Source organism: Tyto alba, unplaced genomic scaffold (genome assembly GCF_018691265.1).
Source record: "Tyto alba isolate M040663 unplaced genomic scaffold, T.alba_DEE_v4.0 Super-Scaffold_14, whole genome shotgun sequence".
Classification (NCBI taxonomy): domain Eukaryota; kingdom Metazoa; phylum Chordata; class Aves; order Strigiformes; family Tytonidae; genus Tyto; species Tyto alba.
Window position 1 is genome coordinate 31,394,395 of NW_024881276.1, and position 19,001 is coordinate 31,413,395.

Sequence of the window (19,001 nt, forward strand, 5' to 3'; positions counted from 1 at the left end):
CAGCGAATATCGTATTCTGACTGTGAAAGACAGAGTATCAAAAGCACATAGGGCAGAGCCTGTTGCAAGACTAATTTGTTTTAAGAGGATGAGTGAAGGCAAGAGTATAAATACTCGCATCTGCCACATGAAGATGTGTACGTTTCAGTTGTGTTTTTGTTACAGCAATCTGGAAGAAACAAGTGCTCAGTTGCTTGGTTTCAACATCGAGATGATCCGTTACCTTCCCTTGTTGCTGAAGTATTCCACAGATCCTTTGGCTGATAATGAATGGGACTTCATTATGTGCTCCATGCTGGCTTGGTTAGAGGTAATAGGAAAGGAACTATTACTAACTGTTGCATTGCAGCTTTTAGTAAGATCCTCCTGATGCCCTCTGAACCTACTGGACTGATGCAGGGGCAAGGGAGCTAAATAGGCTACAAAATAATCACATTTTTATAATCTTACTGAGCTGTCTGATGGACATTTCATCCTAAGCCTTTGAAAGCTTTATGTTAAAAGTTCACCTGTCTGTTTACAAAGAGGAAAGTTGGGTGCCAGGATGATAGAGTAAAACATTGCAGAAGCTATGCCACAGAGCAATTAAATTTGAACAAAGATGCATGAGGATTGCCAAGAGGGATGGAAATCAGTCTTCTTAATGGTTCTTTCTTAGATTGTAGAACACAATGGTCTTAACAGTTTTAATTTTATTTCATCTAATGTGTGTACTAACTTTCTGGGAATTTGAAGTAATGATCAATATTAATAGCTGGGTATTCAGCATTTCAAAGATATCAACTTATTTTAAAAAGCATTTTAATCAAAATATAGAAATAAGAAAATAAACTTTCCCTACAGCATGCGTACTAATGCTGCATCTCCACTTTTGATATACTTACCTTTTTAGATTTTTACCTGCATATGGCAGGGATGTAGTCATCTCAGCTTAGCAAATAGTTGACACAATGTTAAGAAGAATTGCACAAAATCCTTTTTTCATTGAGCTTTGACAAACAAAGGTCATGGGTGGCTTAAAAGCACAGCAATACTATATCTCCTGTTTCTTTTTGTACATGGAGATGATAGTACCTCACTCTTGAAGTAATACGATGTTTAGTAGTGGCGTTGGTAGTTGGAGAATAATTTTGAAATATGTCTGCTGTAGGTCTCTATGTTGAAAAATAATACAGCTTTAAGACCAAAGTCTAACATGACATACAAAATTAACTGAATAAAAAGCAGTATCTGCATTTCAGTATCTAACTGAAACATGAAACATCAAAATCATATTCTAACATTGTTAGAAAACAAGTCAGAGTTTACAGCTGACTACTTCTTTAATAATCAAATAAAGATTCAGAATATCTCACCCACCAGTTCCTTTTTTTTTTTTTTTTTTTTCTCAATATTTAATATTTTAATTATTGTGCCCTCTGTCACTACACACTTAGAAGGGCAGGCCAGAAACTACCATGTGGCCTTTCTTGGTCTCAGGATTAATCTTCTTACCTACGCTGTGTGTGCCTCAAAACTGTATTTTTTTAATTTTAAAAAAAGCTGGAACAGCAAACTTGTATGAAAAAATTTGTTGCATAGATGAAGTGCATGGGAATGTTTTTAATATTTAATAATTTTCCTTTTTGGGGAAACCAGTAAGAATAAAAACAAAATGAAGGAGCTGTGGTGGGGAGGAGAAAGTATTTACCTGATAGCCACTTCAATAATTTCCAGTTTACAGTAGTGAATTTCCTATTGCAGTGTATGGTATTAGTACAGCTTTTACGTTTGGGAGCGGAGAATGAGAGCACTCCACATATCAGTTTTGGCTCACATGGCTGCACAAGTGCTATGGATAAGCTACAGCTGTGTCCATTTCTATTTGAATCCACTTGGTGGCAGTTTCTTTCTGTCATTATGAAGAAGGTCATCTAAGGCAAGCAGTCCAGGATTCTAAATGTTGGTGAGACTTGGAAATTCATTTCAGAAAGTCTTGCGAAAGTACAGATGGAATTTTTAAACTTTTTTTTTTCCTAAATTGTTTTAAAATGGTCTTTGCAATTGAGTGTTCTTTGAAATTACACTTTCTGGTATAGACAGGGAATGTGAAGCATATTTTAAAACAAATTTATGGTTAAGAAATCTTCCTTTTATTTCTTCCTTCTAGACAACAAGTGAGAACCGTTCGCTTTATCACATCCCGCTTGTGCAGATCTTTGCTTGTGTCAGCTGTGATTTGGCATCTGCCCTTAGTGCTTACTTTGAAACTGCAGCTCCTGAAACTACTGAAAAACTTCCTGTAAACTTGATCAGTGAATGGAAAGAGTTCTTTTCCGAGGGAATTCACAATTTGCTGTTACCTTTGTTGGTGAAAGTCACAGGCAAGTATTGTGCAAGGAGGGTAATAGTGGTACCTGTCAGGCTATTCTGAAATAAAACTTGATGGGCCATATTTTTGAATTTATAGGAATATTATGTTAACATAGTTTATAAAACCTCGCCTTTTTGGACACTTACATGCTAATTAGTAAAGTAATGGCACTTAACATTGTGATTCTTAAGATTAGATGGATTCTGATAAGCGCAGTCTGAGTTGTTTCTAGTAATGCTTGTCTATAATACCGTCCATACGTTCTGCATCACCGCTTGTCTTCTCTCTTTTATAGGAGAAATGAAAAATACATCTGAAGGCTCTTTTCAGAACTCTGTGCTAATGTCTTTGGGTGAAGCTCTGACTTACATCTCAAAGGACCAATTGTTAAACCATAAATTGCCAGCAAAGTTTGTTGCAGGCCAGAAGACAAATCTTCCAGATAAACTGCAGACTCTACTAAATACGTTATCACCGTTGTTGCTTTTCCGAGCTAGACCTGTACAGATTTCTGTCTACCATATGTTGTATAAGTAAGAATCAACAAATTTCTCACTTTGCTCATCTTCCGCCCCCCTTTTTTCTTGTTAAATGTGCTGTAGAACATGCACTTACAGATGTAGGTTTAGCAAAGTCATGTTCTACTATGGGAAAAATTCCTTAACTGGGCAATTTGTGTTCTGTATTGGAGGACATTATATAAAGCTATGAATGCAAAATTGTAAAGGTAGACTAAACACGTACTGAGGAATTTTACTGCAGTACATGAAGATACAGTTTTATTTTCTATACTGCAGTTACATAGATAACAGTATCATAACTATAAAGCTATTTATTTTTAACATTCATAGAATCCTAAAATGTAAACTCAAATATTCCAGGTTTGATCTGGGTCTGACAGTACCATTAAATAGTATGACCTTTTAATTTTCAGTACCATTAAATAGTATGACCTTTTAATTTTCAGTAATTTAGAAAACAAATTAAGAAAGTGAATAAAAATGTGTAGTATTCTTGTGAACTTTTTTGATATCTTTAATACCAAAAGAGAGATTACAGAATTTGAAAAACAGTATGTGCGTTTGACTGCTCAAAATGCAGATTGCCAGGCAACTGTCTTAAGAAACTACTATTATCTGTCACTTATACTGAGCCATAAAGTTACAATATCTTTATTCTATAGAGGAGTTTGTTTTAGCGTGACTTGGGAAGTGTAAAAGGTCTGGAAAAGAGCCAAGCAAGGCTGTAAGTGTTCATTGGCTATCATTCAGTAACCATCTTTGCAATAGGGACACATCTCTTAGAGGTTCTGTGTTGTTACTAAGGAATAATTGCTGTTACTTTATTTCTTACCATTAATGTTGACACTGATAAGCAAAGAACTATGCATCACATATATTAAAACTATAAAAATGAAATCTGATTTCCTTTCCATATTTCTGTAGATTAATGCCTGAATTGCCTAAATTTGATGACGAAGATCTCAAATGTTACGGTGATGAAGAGGAGGAATCGGCATTGTGTGTATTTTTTCCTCATGTTTTTTTACAACTTCTTTCTGTATTTTTAAAATCTGTTGTAAGAGATTTGCATCAGAGTAGTTGTCTGTCAGGAGATGTTAAAACAAAAAGACATGGCTATGACAATAGTGTCATAAATGTTTAAAATATTCAGTAAAATTGGTTAAATCTGCCTTTGCGCTAAAACTGGAAACAGTATTTGCAGTTGTTTTCTAGGTACGATTACTAGAGGAAGTGCAACATATATGCTTTACATTGTAAAATCTTCACAGATTTTTACTGGATTGCTGTATTCAGAATACGTCCAGCTGCACATGTAACTTCAGTTTCTTGAACCTCCAAAATTGACCTGGGTATTTTATACATCTGAAATCTGATAAAGTCAACGGTTTGAAGAGGGAGTACAGTAATCATTTTTAAAAAAAGAAAAACAAAAACAAGCCAACAAATCTTTTTTTTTTTTTTTTTTTTTTTTTTTTTTTTTTTTGCTTCAGTCCAGTGATTAATCCTTTTCCTCACTCTGGAGCTGAAAAAAGGCCTTTTAATCAAAACCCAAACTCATCGCATTCAGCAATTAGGAGATCCATTGTTCAGTTGCTCCTTTGTTGCTGTGACTTGACAAACAAAGAGGGCAAGCAAACCAGCTGTCCGTGATGTAGGTTGAATCAGCTCAGCCATAGACCACTTTCAGATTAAGTGATCAGCATTCAGTTTATATTTGTCTGGCAAAAGTTAAAAACACCAACTGTCCTTTTCAGGAGATAAAAAAAAAAATAATCTTAAATTCTAGCACTAATGTGTGAATCTGAAAGTAAATTTTCCTGCAATAAAAAGCCCCTTTTATGTTCTACATAGATGGCTTTACTAACATGACTTTTCTAGGAAAGATGTGAATATAAATTCAGTTAATGCTCTGCTCAAGATTTGAGTTTACTATGCCAGACGTTTTTCCATAGGTCACCTCCAGCGGCTCTTATGTCTGTCCTTGCCACTGAAGAACTCTTGCTAGAAAACATCCTGGAATGCATTCCAGTTGGAGAATTTGCAGTTATTCAGCCCCTGAGCGATGAGTTCTGCCTTGTTCTAGGATACCTTCTCACTTGGAAATTAATATTAGCTTTCTTCAAAGCAGCTTCTTCTCAGGTATACATTCAAGGTCTTTTCCTTTTAACTGAATTTCTTAACATACTTACTTGGTTTGAATCTTGAAGTTCATCCAGCCTTTTTATTCTTTTAAATATGTATCTTCCTACCTCTTGTTTTTTGTAGAATTCTGAAAGCATCAGTAGACTGATTTCTGCAGTGTGATAGTTAAGGATGGTAATATAATAATAAAGAACTAAGATTTGTGAATAGGGGATTCTTGCATTTTCAGAGAAGCTTGCTACATTTTATGATCTTCTAATCATTCAAAATAGTGCAGAGAACTAAGTCACTCTTCAAAATGCTTGTTCTGAATTAGTCTTGCTTTTCCTCCCTACAGGAAGGAATATTTCTGTTATTAACAGAGTTAGCTGTATTTGTTAAGTCTCATCTATATTTTGTGTGTGTGTGTTTTCTTTTTTAACAATATCAGCTGCGAGTTCTCTACTCACAATACCTTAGAAGATCCAAAACCTTGAATAAACTGCTTTATCACTTGTTCAGGCTTATGCCTGAAAACCCCGTCTTTTCTGGGCCAACTTCAGAAGTTCCAAATAAGGACACAAAAACTTTCTTTACTGAACAGCTTCATTTAGATGTCAAAGGTTAGTAAAATTGTATTTGTACATTTGAGAGAGTTGTGATATTGCTGAAGTGTAAATATGCTTTTCTGCTTAAAAATACGTATTTAGAAAATCTTAACGATATAATAGATACACACACACAGACAAATACATAAATATGTTTAAAAATCTTTAGCTAACACTTCCCACTTGAAGCTTAACTTGAAAGGTTTATCAGAAAAATAAAGAGAAAAAACAAACAAACAAAACAAACCAGGAAATTATTAGATTATTCACTTAGGGCAGAAATGATATGTTGCTACTGTCTGAATCCTGAATGTATGCAAAGATTCCGAAATACTAAACATCTATTCTGGGACTTCTCTCTTGCTTTTAGGTATTTTTTTAATGCTAAATGGAATTTCTATTTTTTGGGATCTATTGTAATACCAAAATAAAAACAAATTAAAAATATATTTTAATATATATTTTTTGAAATGTTTGAGACATTAAATTGTGTGTTGTTTTTGTCACACTGTTCACAAGAGGCAGTTAATCAACCATGATGAGAGAGGATACACTGTTTTTTTTTAGCTGAGAAAATTGAAAGGAGATTTAGTTTTTAATGTTTCTTCACTGAAATTGTTACTTTGTGTACCTGTATAGATGTAAGCGAAGATACTGAGTTTTCATTTCTTATTTTTTTCACTTGAACATCACTGTATGTTGCAGAACAATTTACCTGGATGATAGTAAAAGGAATTACTAACATGACATCCAAAGAGAAGGATTTCCCTTATCTCTTTATGCACTTCTGTAGAACACTGCAAACCTCAGATGTGCTTGCTCCAAACATCCTATTGTTTGCTCACTCCAAAGTGATCATTTTGTAATTTCTAGAACATAAAATTATTCTTGATTTTGGGTAGCCCACCTAGAATTCATCTCTAAATTAGAAGATGAATTTCCAGTTGTGAGGTGCTAGCCTAAGAAACAAAAAAACCCAGACTGATGGAGAAAGGGAAAGTCAAACAAGCACTTACAGTAGCAAATATAGAAGGAGCATGTATGTGAAATTCCAGTTACCACAGTTACATTGGTATCAAAATTTTTGTGTGTGTTGTGGAGGAACCAATATTTGTGACTAACAGAGTATTTCGACATCCTTTCTTTCCCTCCCAGGAACAGGAGTCCTGTCATCCCAGATACCACACTTGGCCTGCTCTGTGTACCATATAACACTGAAAGACTTGCCAGCCATGGTCAGGCTTTGGTGGAATAGCTGTGAGAAACGGGTCTTCAATGTGGTAGATAAATTTACAAGCAAGTATGTCAGCAGCGTGCTTTCTTCACAGGAGATAACTTCTGTTCAGACTAGCACACAGTTATTTAATGGCATGACGGTTAGTAAGACTTCTTGTCCTTTTTTTGATTTACTTTAGTTTTATTGCAGACATTTTAAGACATGTTACTTGTCAGAACCAGACTGTATTACAGTAGTTTATGTGATTGCATTTTTGTTGTTATAAATGACTGGTGAGAACATAATTTAGCTTGGTATTTATATATTAAGTTTATTAATATTCTGTTTGTAAAAAAATAGAAAAGAATGAGTTTATGATGCTGGAGAAATTGAGTAGGAAAGGGGAGGATTCTGCTATCAATATACTTCTTTTTGGTTTATTAAGAAATGTGATCAATCAGTAGATCAAAAAATGGCTGGTAATTCCTTTTTGGTTTGACAAAATATGAGTGGATTTTTACGTTCTTTGACAAAAATGTTTTCCTGGTCTAAGATGATGATTTAATGTGTGTAGTAAGGTATTTATGAAGACTAGAGGTTGTGCGTATTTCTCTGGAGTTTTTTTAATATGTGCATTTTTTTCATAGGTAAAAGCTCGGTCTGCAGCACGGGAAGTCATTGCTACCTATTCAGTTGACGATATATTTATTGAACTTATAATACAGCTTCCATCAAATTACCCGCTGGGATCCATAACAGTTGAGAGTGGAAAGAGGGTTGGTGTGGCTGTACAGCAATGGCGCAATTGGATGCTACAGTTAAGCACATACCTTACACATCAGGTGAGTTTAGAGAAAGGCCTCCGTTTTGAAAACTTAGACTCCTGGTAATAGAAAAAGGTTCCTAGTAATGCAATATTATTTAGATACGTATAATGGATCTTGTCAGTAGACCTCAAAGGACTTCACAGAATTGGTCACTCTTACCATCTGCTTTTCTCCAGATGCTGAAACAGAGAGGTAAAATCATTGGGCTAATACATCCTGTGAAGTCCATAGCCAAAGCTGAAAATACAGATCTCTGAAGACATGGGCCAGTGTTTGCCCCATGTAGCAATGCCATCTCAACTATAATTTGAAAAAAAAAAACAAAAAAAAACAAAAAAACCAAAACCAAACCCAAACCAAAACAAAAACAAACCTAAAACCCAGTACGTGAAATTCTGTAAAAGATTAGTGGTGGTTGAAGTTGCATTGTCTGTGTTTAGAACAAAACAAAACAGTGATTTAAGATGTTATAATCCCCTTTTAAGTGGGCCTAAGTGCATTCATTTTGTTGTGATGACTGCTTGCATTTCTGTAGATTAGAATATCATCTATATTTCATGTGTTGGCTTTATAAATTATTCACTATGTATATTGCATATAATTTCAGATTTTAAAGCCTTCAGGCTTTGTTTCCTTTATGTGCTTATGAATAACAGTAAGAATATTCTGAAGGAATTCTACAGTATTAACAGCTCTTTTCCCTCTGTTAGAATGGAAGTATTATGGAAGGCTTATCTTTGTGGAAAAATAATGTGGATAAGCGTTTTGAGGGCGTTGAAGATTGCATGATCTGTTTTTCAGTCATTCATGGTTCCAACTATTCTCTTCCCAAAAAAGCTTGTAGAACATGCAAGAAAAAGTTTCATTCAGCTTGCTTGGTAAGTACCTAGACAAAATCTTTTTAAATAGGCAAAATATCCATTTATAGTTAGAACCAGGAACTTGTGCTACCATCAATTCTCCATTATGTCATTGGAATATCTGAGATTAACTAAACTCACAAATTATTTGTACGGATATTGTACGAAGATGCAAGGGCATGTAATGAGGGAGGGGTTGCTACACTTCACAGATAATAACTGCTTCGTGTTCACTAAGACATAAGCCATTACATTTAAGTAGTGTGTTCCAACAGCATCTTGTTGTTACCAGCTCAGATACGGGAATAGAAAAGGTTAAATTTAATTTATGCATCATGCTCTTTAGTAAACCATGCTGATCTGGATAATTAACATTTAACTGTATCCAAGTCATCATAGGCATTGGTTGGATGATTAGAGTACACTGGAACAGGTTGGCATCTGTATGGCCATACAATGGAGGAATTATTGCTGCTTTAAAAACACTAGCTTTTTATTCTAAAATGAGACCAGATGAGAAGTCCTTTGTGTTAGGTTTTTTAGAATAAAACTTTAGTATTGTGTGTGTGTGTAATATGTGTATATACAAATACATATGCATATATATACATGCATACGTACACATGTAGAAAGGGTTTTTTTTACTGTTTCTTGTTGTTTTTTTTAAAGTATAATATTTTGATAGTTATATTTTCAGCATTTCTGATATTCAGCTTGCATTAATATATTAAACTTATTTTTCTTTCAGTATAAATGGTTCACATCCAGCAACAAGTCCACCTGTCCGCTCTGTCGAGAGACATTTTTCTGAAATAAAAAAGTCTTTCTTCTTTCTGTGAGCTAAGTAATAATTGAAGAGGTGGCCATAAACTGTATGTCAAAAGCAGCTAAGTACTTGGAGATGTCAGTTACTTTAAATTCTTGACTAGTGGATATGGCACATATTTACCTCTGGACTGCCTTTTGTAAGTTTGAAGATTCTTCTTTCATATAAAGAAATATATAATAATAATTTATTTTAATTTGTATATTTTTAAGATATTGAGATATATTAAAAATTCAGAAATAGTGCAGAGTTATGTCTGGAAAGTGGTACTTAAGCCACAGCATAAGTTGATTAAAACCTCTTATTTTAGGTATATTCTAACATGATGTTACACACTTAACCCATATAACAGGTGAATTTAACATAAGTGGAATAAAAATTTGGTTTTTTATTATAGTGCATTCGTAATAGTTCCTCCTAAGGGGAAGAAAGAATGTTGTTGCTGTTAGACATTAAGGCATGGAACTAGGGTGATAGCCTTCTGTTAAAGCATAAAATTTAAACACAGCTTGCTCTAAATGACCATGTTTATAAACTGAGCTTTCCCCTTTAGCAGTCTAATTTTTCCCCAAAACCCTCAGCCATCCAGCACCCTAAAAACACAAAAACTCGGAAGCCCAAGTAAGTAGAGAGGTTACAATCATTCCTGCATGACAATGAAAAACACTACCTATTTACTGCCTCTTGGCTTTTAAAGAGAAGGCATATGCACTAAACAAATTCTCGTTTTCATTATTTCAGTAAATGTCTTCATTAGCTGGCAAATTAACTATCACTGAATGTACACTGCAATTCCACTGTCCCGTAACAATAATGACTGTAAATGAACATGACAGACCTATCAGAATTTAATATTGTCTTCAACTACACATTTTTTTCATGCTTTTTTTTTTGTGTTAACAGCAGTAACATAGTAGGATGGTATTTGTGGTGGATTTCTTTGAAAAGTCAATAAAAGGGGGAGAATAAATGAAATTTCTCAATCTCTGTCTATGGATTGCTGTTTCTTCCTCTGTGTGGTAACTTCTGAAAGTTTCACAGTATAACTTTTCAGATGCCAAGTTTATATTGTACTCAATTGGCTGTACCTCAGCAGCTCTTTTTTTTAGATTCTGTACGTTTTCTCAAAGTTGATCCCTTTTGAGGTGACAGCTCTAGCAATGATTTTGAGCTGTTGATAAGTCTATATTTTTAACAGTTAACACTGGACTTTCAGAGGAGAAATTTCGTGACTTTTTTTGAGAGAGAATGGAAATTATTTAAAACTGGTATGGAAAAGGTCTAACTGAAAACAGATTACGGAGCAAGCTGTATTGTTTCATAGTTACTGATACTAAAACTCCAGGATTGTCTCTGTTGCATCACTTTGCTCATTCTAAATGACTTCTTTGCAACTTCAATAACTGATTTGAAGGCCAGTTGTGGTTAACCAGGAATTGCTTGAAAAAAAACATCTTAAACGCTTCTAGCAGACCCTAACTGGCAAATTGTCTACCAGGAACAGCTTTGTGGAGAGATTTTGTCTTGGTTCTGCTAGAGCAGAGCAAGGAAGTGCAGGCACTTGCAAAGCAGCAGCACGGCTTTTGGCACTGGTACTTGCTGACAGAGCAGTGCCCAGGGGTCTGGGGAGCAGAATTTTTGCTTTCTATTTGTTGAGTTTGACACCACATGGAAAGTCTGTATCTGCCAGACAGCTTATTCTCACGTGCTCTGAATGCAGAAAACTGCTTCTTCCCCAAAACTCTCCAGAAAGTGTCATATTCTTTGGTCTTCTAGAAGGGAATAGGTATGCCCTGGCAAATGTTAAGTGTATGTGCAGACCTCTGTCTAGGCACAGCAAATTTAAAAATTTAAAAAAAAAAAAAAGGTGCCTGGCCTGTCACTCGTTCCCAGTCTTCACCAGGATGATGGGGGCATAATGGGTGAGTTCTGTAAGAAGTGATTCCTATGTTATTACTTGAATTGCATTTTGCCAAGTGCTTCCACTGACATTGCAGCAGACAGCAAAAGCAGAGCCAGGAGAATTGTCTCTTGATTTATTCAGGTAGATGCATATATTTCCTTGTCCAAATATCCACTTGTAAGACAGTCCAGTCCCATTTTTTTTTTGTTGAAAGCATGTTGTTTTATTTCACTTTCTGTTCTGATCTTCTGATTTTCATTATTCTATCCTTTATAATTTAAAACTGCATACACTGTTGAGCATTGTGATCTACTGTGCCAGTGAGTGCCCTTTTTTATCTTCAATTACATCTTTTAAAACTAATTCTAGCTTGACATATTAATAAAAACTTCCTTTTATTAGACCTGCAGTTTGATTCTATTACATATTTTGACTACATGTTAAGATCATCTTTTGATGTTATGACTTTTGCTCAGCAACCTCACTTTGCTAGCCAAAGTGGTAAACAACATAAAACTTCTCAGGTGGGCTAGGATGACAGTATTTTGGTTCATTCAGACAGCCCTGCGGCTATGATTATAACCTCAAAAACCATGATTCTACATAAAACCAAAATCGCCAAGCATAAAATCTCTTCTCCTTACAGTTTTGTAAGGGAAAAATGAACAAAAAAAGTGTGGCTTAACAAAGGAACTGCCAACAAGTGAAAGAAGTTCTAGAAGTAGGAAGCAGTCAAATCGAAATAAGACTTCTCAGACTTGACTGGTTGGTAAGCTGCGAGAGCAAAACTTTGCTTAAATTCTTCAGTGGAAAGCTGTGGAAACATGTTATTTCACAGATGGCCATATAACGGTTCCTCTGTCTCTCAGCTCTGACATTCCTTAGACAAGTTATTCAGAATGTAAGAATTAGCAAAGTCTAGCCACACTTTGGTCAACCAAAGGCATTTCTTTTTAGACTCAGTTTCAAGTACTAGAATTTCTTGTCTATAGTATAAATGTCAAAGTTCCATCCTTAACATGACTGTATATTCTCTCTAAACCCTCCTACTGTGTGTTTGTGTTTGTTCATGTTTATCTACGTAAGAACAAATTGACAGAAAAGTTAGAGGGGGATGCATTAGCTGTGTTTGAATTGCTGAAGTGCAGTGTTGCTCTTTAGTGGTCTTCTAAGCTGGGGAATGGTGACTGTCGTGGTTTGAGTGCAGAGGGCAACTGAGCATTACACAGCTGCTCACTTCCCCATTTCCCCCAAGTGCTGAGGAGAAAATAAAGTAAAAGGCTCAGTGGTTTGAGCTCAGAGGACTCTTGAGATACACTTGCTCCAGCTTTCTGTTCAGAAGTATACTGTTTCCTTGTAATAGCAAACCCAGTAATTGTGCCTGATACTACATCAAAATGAGTAATGCTGATTCCAAGTATTCATTTAAACCCAGCACAGGTATAGACTAGCTCTTAAAACAGGAAGAATTATAATCAAGTAAGTACATTATTGTAATAAGCCACGATAACAAATACACAAATAAATATTTACAGAGGAAAAAGTATTTAGTGCTTAAGTGCAAATGCAAGAAGGTAGGGTATTTCATAGTACCCCCACAAGTGTCCTGTGGCTAGACAGAGGATAGCTGTACCTCTGACAGCAGATAATAGCTGGTTAGCATCCAGAATAAAAATAAACAAACTCTTGATCAGTTTCACTGCAGTAATCAGGGAGTGAGGATACACCTTAAGAAGGTGAAAATCTTGGCTTAAAAATTGATTTGACAACTTCAGTACTCTGTGTTCAACTTTCTGCATGTCTAGTATCTGGAAGGTTAAGGATAGTCTTCCTAAATTTGAGGATAGTAAGCATCTCTTGTCCTGCTTGCCTGGAAAGTACTCGGTTGCCTTCTAAGCCACGTTTCTTCATCATTTCCAGAATTTCATCTGTAATTGAAAGTGCAGAATTACAACCGAGTTTATATAGAAATCAGCTGTAAGAGGCAGTGCTGAAGTATCTGCCAAACATTAAGATGTAAAACAAACATAAACTGTGTTTTCTTACTCGTTCGGACAGTAATTTTTATGCAAAGTATCCTTCCATCAAGTACAAATGAGGTTTGCAATTTACTTACTAATAGCAATGAACAATTCAGTTAAGAAGCTAATTTGTAGGAGAAACTGAAATGTATAGCCACTTCTCTCAAAAGCTGCCCAATCAGGTGTGAAAGAATAATCTTTTTTCTTGAAACTACTTGATAACATTTAGCCATTAAGCATTAGATCAGAAGAAGGAAGTCCAAATCTTTTCTCTACACGTGTCAAAATGAAAGACATCCTATTTCCAACTAAAGGCTTTTGCATTTTAAGTTTACAACACCATTCTCTTTCACGAGAAGGGGTTGGCCTGGCTTCATTACTTCATTCAGAAAATTTAGTCACCTTTCAGACTTGGTAATTAAGTCTTGCAGACCTGCTGAGGTCAGAACCTACATATTACCATTTTCCAAACTAGCTTAGAGAGTTCTTAAGTTTTGGTAAATTTGCTGGTGTAGCTCACCATACACTAGATGCACAAGGCATGAATTCAGAAGGATTCCAAGAGGCATCAGGTTATGCAAAGGTCCCTCTGTAGATTAGACACCCACACAAACTTGAAAGATGAGAAGCACCAGAGTCCACAGAGATGCCACAGTTTGTGTGAAGCATGCAGATACACTCTAGCCACCCGTAGCATTTGTAAATAACTACCTAGAACACTGAATTTCAATAGATGCTGTCAATCTTCAATTAGTTGCTATCACCACATTAGATTCAACTCATGTTATGTAGTACTTGTTTACAGAAGTCTGATAATCTAGAGAACATTGCTGAGATCAACATTTTCCTTAATACAGTGTTAAATCTAGTTTGGCACATTTAAGAGTCCAATGAAAGTGATCACCTGGATTATTTTCTTTAATTGTGACCAAGTAGAATAATCCTCCTGGTGAAAGTAGGTCTGGTACTAATGGAAAAACTCTATCCATCACTTCTCTTCCCTTTTTGCCACCAGCCCACGATGCCTCTATTCCGTGGCTTTCCACCTAGGAATAATGAAAGCAAAGACTGTCATAATACAGAATGATTCTGATAGAAGTGCCGGTGGTGCTTATGAAAGAAACATCAACATAATCTCTAGCTTTAGGTGTCTGCTATTAGAAATCTGACAACTCTGATTCAGCAGATTAGTTTATGCAGCAAAATTATTTCAAGTTTACTTCCTACACAATGAACATACTACTGTTGTTTCAAGTTCTGTTCTTAAAGTGAATTAAGAGAGCTACATTCTGTCATGGGCTTTGTATGCATGTTCCTGTAATGTTTTATGAGCTTGTTTGCCAGGTGGAAGATGGCCAGCAAATCCTTTAAGTGTTCATGGGTCAAATTATAAGAGTAGGAGTGTGCAGAAGCAGTAGCTATTTATTTTGCAGGGAACAAATGCATTTTCCATTGAAAGTCTTCTATAAGAATACCTTAGCGTACCTAACAGAAGTCTTACATAGTTTATAGTTGATGGAGAAACCAAGTATTGAGAAGCAGCAGCTAGCAATCCTTATTCCCATGTCATCTTTATAAGCAACTCCAGTAAATAATTTTCACTAAAACAGTGCTGTTACAACAGTGCTAGTCCTGCAACACCCTTTCAAAAAAAAACCCTACAGTTTTCATACCAGGGCTTATTTGATTTTCTATCTCTCCTCTGACAGAAGAAATAACATTTTAACTGTGTATTTTTCCTACCTCTTCAGAAGGTGTTGCCACATATGGTGGATTAAACAGCAGTAGATCAACTTTCCCATTTAATCTTGGGGACAGTCCTTTGACCTACAGATGAAGTTGATGCTTTGGGTTTTTTTAGAGGCTTTTTGAAACATAAAGAATGCAAACATTTTGTATAAATACAGTTACATAGTGCTGGGTATTTTGAGCATTTCAGCCTGACTCAGGAACACTAAACTTTGCTTTCTATGTGCAAGAGAAGCATGAAGTAGCAGCACCTGTGCATAGCAGAACAATTTCAATAGTCTTAAGACTATGTCATGTATGGGATGCAGAAGAGCAAGAGACACATGCGGACACAAAGGTAGTACTTTATTCTTGCTCAGTTCAGAATTTAAGTTAGATATAAAATAATTTTGAATTTATCACTGGTTAACATTTGTTACCTGAAAGGACCAATCTGTGAGAACTGCAGTTCAGTTCTCATGTACGAGCAATTGTTCATCCATTATAGATCACATATATTGTTGCCTATCTTCATCATCTTTTATAAGCATATATATTCAGGGTATTTTAAACAAGTATCTTGCTAAAGAGATGAGCAATTTAGCTTTGCTCCGTATCAACTTTTGTAAGAAACAGAAAGTAACAGCATAGACAGTTCCTAATTAAATCAGAAAGAGCTGAGAATCAAGAACTGCATAGCATTAGAGGAAGGGCTGTGAGAATGTCAGGTCACTGCAGAGTTCCTTGTGCAGCATTTTCCAAGCTATATCCACAGAATTTATTTTTGAAATTGATTCAGTGGATTGTTAAAGCTTAAATCTGAATTTTAGAGCTTGAGTAGTTTGTTTTTCCCTTTCAGAAAAACTTTGGCATTTTGTTGGGTTTTTAAATCCATGCTTATTAAGAGAATGTTTGTTCTAGAGTTCATGGTTACTTTTTACTCTCTCTATTAAGTATTTTAAAAATTACAAAAACTATAAAGAAGATATTAGTGAAACAAACATCTGTCCTACCAAGTCAGTAATGACTGGCTGAAGGTGAACATTGTTAAGCAGAGCTGTCTCCAGTGTACAGTAAGCTGCCAGTGGGTTGATATCAGTACATCTAAAAGCAAAATATTATGAAGTATAAGTTAATGGTTGCTGTATCTGGAAGTTTAACCCTGTGAACCACATGCTAATTTATGTACTCTCAGTGAAAATATCCTTTCCAGCATCCTTTACTCTGCAAGTAAATATCAAAAAATACCCAGTAAAATACACACAGCGTATCAGCAGCTAAACCATTCAACACTACACTGGAAGTTTTAATGACCCTCTGAAAGGTGCAGTACAGTGTTTCCTTTCTAGTGTTAGCTCTGCATAAATATATATGCATAGACATCTCTAAAAAAATTCAGTTACTGCCAACACCCAGGTAACTTATGTTATATCAGACCTTAGTAAGACTAGTCAGTGGCTAAAATTCAGGATTCACCCCAGCAAACACAAGTGTAATTTTACTAATTTGTCTAAGAAGTAGGAAAATGGAATTTTAGTCACACCACTACTTAACTGCTACAGAAGCTGAAGTAAGTAGTTTAGGCTCTCTTTAATTTGATTTCCGGATCTGTAAATTAGAGCTAGTATTTCTATAAGAAATGAAAGTTTGTTAAAATGTGATAATGAAAAGTGTGTATATGAGGGCTAAGTATTCTTTATTATTGTATGCAACAGTTTAGGCGCTATTATACTTACATGTATAATGCATTGGATCCAATAACGGAAGATGCTAGAAATGCTGAAACCACACCAGATCCAGATCCTATTTCAAGGCAGATCTCGACTCTAAAGAGAGAAAACTCTGGATGATGCTCATTTGTAACATCTATGAGCACCTACAACAGATGCAGAATTAGTCAAGCCAGTGTTATGAAACCTGTTGCCCTCCTCCCAAACATGCTGAAAATACTTGATCATACAGACCTCAAAGGCCACATTATGTCGTTTCATAACGGCTGCCAGGTCTGCTGGTGCCCATACTGACAATTCCTGCTTATCCCAAGCCACTTTGGGAAATATATGCCTGCCCCATGCCTGACATTAAAATTGCCATTAACTACACAATCTCACCAGCACAGGCTACATTGCTACACCATTTTACTACACATTTATTGCAGCAAGACCAAACTCCCAACAGATGTTATGGAAGATCACCATGAAGCCACACAACAAAAGCAGGACTCAAATGTAGAGTACCTCAGGAGAGTTTCAGCCAGCTCTGGACAAAGAGCAGCAGCAGGCAATTTCAAAATAATCACTCAAAATTGTTACTGAAATATCAGACTAATAACTCTAAAACCAATCTGTAGGAATTAGGAAGCAAGGCATTCTTTTACTGCAGCTGGGTGCACACACAAATAGCTTTGCAAAGGTGAGTGCACCCCACATCCATAAGCAGCAGCTAATATACAGTGAAATGTTACCTATTCATATTTTTCTGAGGAGTGATTTACATATGCATTAGATTTTCTGGAACTAATTACAATATCTGCATCCCAATTACGCATGCGCTTTCTTGCCGAGTGGTGGTCTTGCGGGGTCTCTGGTGGTTGTTGTCCGCTGGTTGACCTCAGTGGTCACGCACGCTCACAAACGTCTTCTGGGGAAGGGGTTGTGCAACTGTGTGTGTCTTGAGTTGGTTTGTTTTGGTTCTTTCTGTCCTCATTCCTGGTATCTTTAAGTAGAGGCCTCATCTTGTCTTATTTATTCCTTCTCTATCTTCAAACTCCATTTTCTTTACAAAAGCGCCAACCCTTCAGCTGTGTCGGCGACTTCCAAAGGTTACACAGAACACTCTGTTCTCAGTAAAACGCTAGCCTGACGTTTCAGCGTAACTCCTTGGGTCATTTCTAGAGCGGTGACAGCTACGCAGCCGTCCTCCAGCTGCGCAGAGGACTGACGCCGGGCAGCACCCTGAGCAGCGACGCAGCTCCTGCAGGCGCTTCGGGGTCGAGACGCGGCCATTTTACCACAGGCAGACACGTGCCGCTGCCCCCCAACGACGTATCAGCCCTCCGCGCAGCTGCTCGCGCGCTGACCTCCCAACGTGCCACCACCCTCCCGGGCACGAAACCCAATTAACAGGGACAGACGTTCAGCAGCCCCGGGCCCAAAGGACGGGGCAGCCCGGCTGCCCCCCCCCCCCCCCCCCCAGGAACCATCCCTGGGCGCGGGAAAACCTCAGCACCGCCTCCCCCCCCCCCCCAACGGGCTGCTCCCGCCGCACCTACCGAGATTCCCTTAGGCGGGCCGCGTCCTGCTCCAGAGCATCCAGCAGCAGGAAGGTGTCCTCGGCCGGCTCGTACACATCCCGGAAGGGACCGTGCGGCCCCACATGCTGATACCGCGGGGTAGGCAGCCTCGGCGCCGCCATCCCGGCCCGCGCTGCGCATGCGCGGCCGCGGCCATCCCACACCCCGCTGGCCGGGGCAGGGGGCGGAGCCGAGGGCTGCGCCTGAGCGGGGCGGCCGCGGGGGCGGGCGGGGCTTTGCGCTGCCGCGCGCTCGCGCCGCCGGCACGGCCAGCGGGAGTGTACCGGCCTCAGGGTTCATCGAACTAATTCAATTGATCCAGCGTTTAAAATCTTCACTAAGTCAGTTTAAGTGTGCGTTGCGATCCCCACAGTCCGTGAAGACTGATGTGAAAGGGATCTGCTACTCCTGCTTACCATTTTTACGTCAGCTTCCCGAATTAATTGTTTTTTTTCATCACGACAAGTACCACATTTGCACAGCAGGTTAGCAGAAAGCCAAACGAAACAGATGCTGAGGAAGTTTCCAAGTGGCAATTCTACAGCAAAGCACACGGGAAAGACTTCTGTTGATACTGAAATTAAGATCTTTTTTCCCAGTTATAGAAAAATATATTTCTGAGATTCTCTGCCACCAACACTTGAGAGCATCCTTAGGTCCAATGCTATGAACTCCAGAATTCAACCAAAAAAATGAGGCTCTGTAAGAATAGAAGGGAAATT

The 19,001-nt window shown here is 37.3% G+C and overlaps 2 protein-coding genes across 3 annotated transcripts in view; one reads left to right on the plus strand and one right to left on the minus strand.

Moving 5' to 3' along the window:
• Positions 1 to 10,318, plus strand: part of LTN1 (listerin E3 ubiquitin protein ligase 1) — a 34,763-nt gene extending 24,445 nt beyond the window's left edge. The window contains exons 21-30 of the mRNA XM_042788387.1: positions 166 to 310; positions 2,150 to 2,363; positions 2,649 to 2,886; positions 3,799 to 3,873; positions 4,830 to 5,016; positions 5,450 to 5,621; positions 6,762 to 6,982; positions 7,470 to 7,664; positions 8,360 to 8,527; positions 9,258 to 10,318. Coding sequence (XP_042644321.1) covers positions 166 to 310; positions 2,150 to 2,363; positions 2,649 to 2,886; positions 3,799 to 3,873; positions 4,830 to 5,016; positions 5,450 to 5,621; positions 6,762 to 6,982; positions 7,470 to 7,664; positions 8,360 to 8,527; positions 9,258 to 9,320 — 1,678 coding nt within the window. The 3' untranslated portion in view covers positions 9,321 to 10,318. The remainder of the gene's footprint in view (positions 1 to 165; positions 311 to 2,149; positions 2,364 to 2,648; positions 2,887 to 3,798; positions 3,874 to 4,829; positions 5,017 to 5,449; positions 5,622 to 6,761; positions 6,983 to 7,469; positions 7,665 to 8,359; positions 8,528 to 9,257) is intronic.
• Positions 10,319 to 11,352: 1,034 nt separating this feature from the next.
• Positions 11,353 to 18,444, minus strand: N6AMT1 (N-6 adenine-specific DNA methyltransferase 1). Of its 2 annotated transcripts, XM_042788388.1 has the most exons (6): positions 18,259 to 18,444; positions 16,724 to 16,813; positions 16,001 to 16,091; positions 15,003 to 15,086; positions 14,164 to 14,305; positions 11,353 to 13,166 (listed from the first exon to the last, which is right to left on the minus strand). In XM_042788388.1, exons 1-6 carry the CDS (start codon positions 18,399 to 18,401, stop codon positions 13,024 to 13,026), a joined length of 693 nt encoding a protein of 230 aa, XP_042644322.1. In that variant the 5' UTR covers positions 18,402 to 18,444; the 3' UTR covers positions 11,353 to 13,023. The 2 variants fall into 2 exon arrangements, with proteins under 2 accessions (XP_042644322.1, XP_042644323.1); XM_042788389.1 differs by lacking the exon at positions 15,003 to 15,086.
• Between the last annotated feature and the right edge of the window lie 557 nt (positions 18,445 to 19,001).